The following is a 5256-nucleotide window of genomic DNA, read 5'->3' on the forward strand; positions in this document are numbered from 1 at the left end:
CCCCAAAATAATGTTTTAACATGATATTCCCCAGCACTTTGCAAAGTTTCAAGCTTTAGTCCGGCAAGTATCGATTTTCACCCCAAGCCACTTCAGTGTTGGCATTGTGTCGTTCTTAAGCGAACAGGCCGTTTACCCGGAGATTGAAAATATTTGGTTCGAACGGAAATATCAAACAAAAACATATTCAGTGATATTGGCATATGTCCACGTTAGAGTGCTGGCATCTGACTGGTTCGCCGTATGTCGCATATAAATTTGTAAATGTAGTATTAACACCTTCTTGTCGACATTCAGCGTTTGGGGTATTTGATGTTAGTGATATCCCTGTATGAGCTGAATGTGAATGAATGTTATTTTGCGAATCCGGTTCAAGACATCTTAATTGATCTATATCCATAATGTATGTTCGTTCTGTATCGGGATGTATTTTATTACAAGAAAATACATTCTGGCTGAAATAACATGATAAAGAGAGTTTACAATGTATTGCTACAGACTCGGGATTCCTCCCTGTCTAGTCTGCGGTATACTTGAAGGTCAAGGGACAATCAGCCATCTTCTCCTCATACAACTTGTCAAACCACTCGCTCTGGGCCACGGTGAACCAGTTCTTCCAGTCGCCCACTTCACCTGGAACAAATCCAGCGTGATAAAAAACTCAGGAATGAAACCCTTTTACATACAACGCACAAATACTGACCACGAAAATATGTGAAAATATAAATGCATTTCCTTATAGACATAGACTGGTATCACAAGGCTGAGGCTTCATCGGGCTGTACAATTATTGCATGTGAGCAACTTAATATAATTATCACTGACACTTTTGACCCAGAAGGCGTGCATAAGATGGACCATGCACTTGGGGTTTGACTTACAGAATGTACAAGAGGAAGGTTCACCAAGTTTTATGTTAACATTTTGTGAGACAGTCTATCACATTCGCCACACGAAAATTGTGTTCATTTACATGCATTTATGAAGTGATGCATACATAGCAGATAATGCATGATAACACCGCAGTCAACTGGTTTCATTTTGGCTTCTTCTTCGCAAAGGATAATTACATATGTCGTTAGAAACACGTCACTACATCACGTGTTCGGACCGTTCATTATTAAATGTGATTCCAAAACAATGATACATCCATAATAAACTTTTCTAACGACTATAAAACTATCAAACAGTTTCCAAAAAGTCTTTAAAAATTGTACAGTGGTCGTTACGATGTCCAAAACAGACAACGTGAGTGAGTGGGTTTCAGTTAAAAGGCCCTTTTGAATGGTAGTTCATCCCGAATCGACAATGACTAAAGTCTAGAAATTTTACCAGTCAGCCAAACCCCCTAACTTAGAAGCAGTTTTCTAGGCGAAAGTTTAACTCAAACCCAAGAAAGCTTGCTTTTTGCTGGCGAAAGGGACATAACCCACCTTTCCTGTATGCAATATTTCCAGTTACAGCTGCCGATGCTTTCACCTTCTTCATTGATTCGAACTGACATTGCTCACACACCTGTGTGATGAACTTGTCGCTTCTGTTTAAACCAAGAAATTTACACAACCTTTTGGCTTCCCCGACTGTGTCCTGTAAATGTGAAACGGTTTACAGAAGTCGAATCATACCGCATACTGACCAGCCTAAATGTACTTTAAAATCAATTATAAAAAATGAAACTCAGTCCAACAAAAGTACTAGAATCTGTACTTTACTTTGGAAGTGAAGGCCTAGATACAGCATATGTTATATGTGACGTGGACATCGTCTGTGGACTTTACCGATTTTACTATTCTTGGAATCAAACGCAGGTCTTATGTGTGACGTGAACGAGCTTTTTCGACCAAACGTGTTTAATGTGGCCACAAAAGTGAAAATGATTTTTACTGATTGCATGTAGACTTAATGGAGATACAGACTTAACGAATTACAAACTGTGGCTCGCATTTACAGCAATATCTCAGCGTACCAGTGTGAGGCATCGAACCTGGATCTTCACCGTTACTAGCGAACGCTTGAACTACTAAGTGATCCTTCTTTCATAGATTCCGGATCAGAAGATCTGTACTGAATCTTTTCTGAAGATGTTTTCTTAAGATTTGTTTCATTGATTGATGTTTCACACTAGTTCAGCAATTTTCAAGCTGCATGACGACGACCTGAACCAGACAATCCAGTGAATGATGTCATGAACATCGATCTGCGCAAATGGGATAATTTGACATAATAACTATCCCTAAACGGTCCATTGCCATCCTTTTCTAAACCACAGAATATATCTGGTGAATATATGATTATACAAACCTGTTTAAGGTCTTCAAAAGTCATATTTAGAATAGCCAAGTCCGTTGTTTTCTTCACCTCCTCCCAGTCTTTGACGTAGTCGAACCAGGAGCCGAAATCGACTAAAAACAATCCGTCTGAGATAAATACATTTTTATGCTTATGCATATTTAACAATGTATGTCTTGAAATTAAAAAAAAACAAAACCAAAAGAACAAACAACAAAAACAAACATTTATATTTGATATGAAACTTCAGGTCAAACAGTTGTATTATTCCTTAACTGATACTTAATTATGAATTATGAATTTCGTAATTAGTATGTGTTAATAACTTATTTGGACTTGGAGTAAGTCTACTGTGAAGGGTACACGCGATATGGCTCATGGTTCACTGAGTAAAATAACGTTCATTTTGTTTTACGCGATCTTAGTTTTGACGTCCCAATGAATATATACTGACTTTCAAAAGAAAGTATACACTTGTTGCTATGCAAAAACACAGTGCAAATAGCTAAATATCAGTGTAAATACTTGTATAAGTAGCTCTGAAAAATGTTTCATTGTGGTGCATAAGTCAGAAACAATGTGCACGTGTCGCAAAAACATAACAGATATCTTTCATTCATCTTTCATTAGAGGCATGTATACAATTATGAGGAAGTACTGTTGCCTTTGACTGTATGTGGGTTACATTAACTACAGTATGGGTAAGATCAGGCAGGGGCGGATACAGATTGTATGGGGGTGGGTAGGTATGCACACTATTGAGAAAACGGGGGTGGAGTGCGCACCCCTGACCCACCCACCACCCTCTGGATCCGCCTTTGCTGTAGCATAAACGAGTGAGTGCGTGAGTTTAAGCAATATTCCAGCAATATCACTCAGTGTGCCCTTGTGAGGAATCGAACCCGAGTCCTCTCCGTGACGAGTGAACGCTTTAACCACTATGCTACCCCACCGCCCTAAAGTATTAACGAACTGATTATGGTTGATGGTAATCTCTCATTAGCGTATGATGAGCTGGGGTATGTAATAGCCTTCATTACAGCTTCTATTGAAATAAAGGAGTTGATCATCATTGTATCTTTTCCTACGTTCTTACTCCAGCTTCAAAATATCTTCCAAAGAAGTGTTTCTAAAGATTAAATTTCAAGAGAAAAATTTGAGAATTCCGAGAGCATACACCTACATCTGCCCTCAAACAAAGGCCGGACGTAGTTTTTCCATTCCCCGGAGTATTCCTGGAAAGGCAGTTTCTTGACAAAGGAGTAGTAGGACACGGCAATGTCTTTGGGGTTCCTGGTCAGATACAGAATCTTAGGTTTGTTGACATGTACATCGTTTGGAAGATTCTTGTACAGGACGTGCGTGTTGAGGATTCTGGGAGACGGGTCATCCTTGTAGTCATCCTCATTTGTGAACTCAATCATGCTGGCCATCTTGCTGATGTTATCGGTGTCCAGCTGCCCGGCCAGTAGTAGCCGTGTAATTTCCCACAGCCAGTGAGTACCTATTCAGTCATAATTATGAAGACGTCAATGACAGGGACGTATTAATCTCAACTGTTTGACGAAACAGATCCCATTGGTTAAAAACATAAACAACAATAAAGAGAAGAACAACGACAACAACAAAAACAAACCAAAAACACCTCAGCGTACTCTCTTCCTACAGAGGTTACTTGTCATATCTACCAACGAACCCCTGTTCTAATACGACCCTTTCATGGTGCGAGTATTCGGGATTCGTGCAATCAGATTTAGTTGTGCAATCAGCGACGTTGTTTAAAATGTGATCATTCGCAAGGCCTCGGTAATTTCCGTACGCGATGCGCAAACGTTTATTCTAGATCTAGACAGAGCTCAGTTATGTAATGGCGCGTCAATGGCGTCAATCAATAAATCCACCGCCATAGGCAGAGAGAGGATATAACAAGTAACCTCTGTGGGAAGAGATTGAAAACAGCGTTGAAGAATATATGAACATTACAGGTAGTTGCATGTCAATATTAACGCATAACGCATGAGAAAATATTTCATTCCGAAATGCTTTACATACAATATTTTTAACACATCATTCAGTACAGTGCACTACGATACAATGATCAGTGCAGATATCCGTAAGTATTCGCCTTCAGCTATCCATGCTTGTCGTAAAAGACTACGGACGGGATCCTGTGTCAGGCTCGTGGTTGACACGTGTCATCGTATCCCGATACGAAGAACGATGCTCATGCTGTTAGTCACTGGATTGTCTTTTCCGCCTCGATTATTCATTTACTTATGTTCCATTCATAACTGGAGTATTACTGAGTGTGGTGTAAATCCACACTCACTCGCTACTCCGTCAGCAACACGCTCCATTGACATATGTAATCAAGCAGGTTAGTAAGTAAATAGTATACTTAGTAAACTACGTACGGCTGTAGTTACCTGATTTCGGATAGGCACAGAGAAGAACGTCATCAGATCTGATCTTGACATTGGGGATGTTCTTGATTGGCATTTTATTCTCAAAGTTAGGGTAGATGTACCCGTTCCAGCTGTACAGCGTCATCTCATCACCGCCATCATCGGGAACACGTATAGACATGGTAAAGAGAACGTCACTTCTACTGACGTTAACGTCGATTCTGGTTCCTGAAGATAACGTCAATTCCTTACAATATTGGCAGTGAAACTTCCCTGGCATTGTTCAGCGGTGAAGGAAGGTACATGGTACAGAGAGAACATGTTTGCTAGCATTGTTCTTGTAATGTCAAGTGGATCATAATTGGTCAGTACAAAACGCAAGAATCTGCGAACCTTCAATTCTTCTATCTTCTATTTTTTGTTTTTCTGTTTTTGTTTTTGTTTTTGTTTTTGTTTTTGTTTTTGTTTTTGTTTGTTTTGGTTTTTTGTTGTTGGTTTTTTTTGTTTTTTTATGGGGGTTGGGGGGTGTAATTGTTGAAATAGTTTAAATATTCAGATAGCT

The 5256-nt window shown here is 39.4% G+C and overlaps 1 protein-coding gene across 1 annotated transcript; it reads right to left on the reverse strand.

Annotated features, from left to right (window-relative positions):
- Window positions 1-517: 517 nt before the first annotated feature.
- Window positions 518-4875, reverse strand: LOC137273979 (sulfotransferase 1A1-like). Its single transcript, XM_067806915.1, has 5 exons — window positions 4716-4875; window positions 3473-3793; window positions 2302-2402; window positions 1434-1587; window positions 518-633 (listed from the first exon to the last, which is right to left on the reverse strand). The coding sequence occupies exons 1-5, from the start codon at window positions 4873-4875 to the stop codon at window positions 518-520; spliced, it is 852 nt and encodes a 283-aa protein (XP_067663016.1).
- Between the last annotated feature and the right edge of the window lie 381 nt (window positions 4876-5256).

Source organism: Haliotis asinina, chromosome 1 (assembly GCF_037392515.1).
Source record: "Haliotis asinina isolate JCU_RB_2024 chromosome 1, JCU_Hal_asi_v2, whole genome shotgun sequence".
Taxonomy (NCBI): Eukaryota; Metazoa; Mollusca; class Gastropoda; order Lepetellida; family Haliotidae; genus Haliotis; species Haliotis asinina.

Excerpts from the sequence above, each read along its gene's own strand:
- LOC137273979 (XM_067806915.1), bottom strand. The coding sequence starts at position 4,875 with ATGTCTATACGTGTTCCCGATGATGGCGGTGATGAGATGACGCTGTAC. Across the intron at positions 3,794-4,715 it reads CTGTGCCTATCCGAAATCAG|GTACTCACTGGCTGTGGGAA; the intron begins GTAACTACAGCC and ends ATGACTGAATAG. Across the intron at positions 1,588-2,301 it reads CTTTTGAAGACCTTAAACAG|GACACAGTCGGGGAAGCCAA; the intron begins GTTTGTATAATC and ends TCACATTTACAG.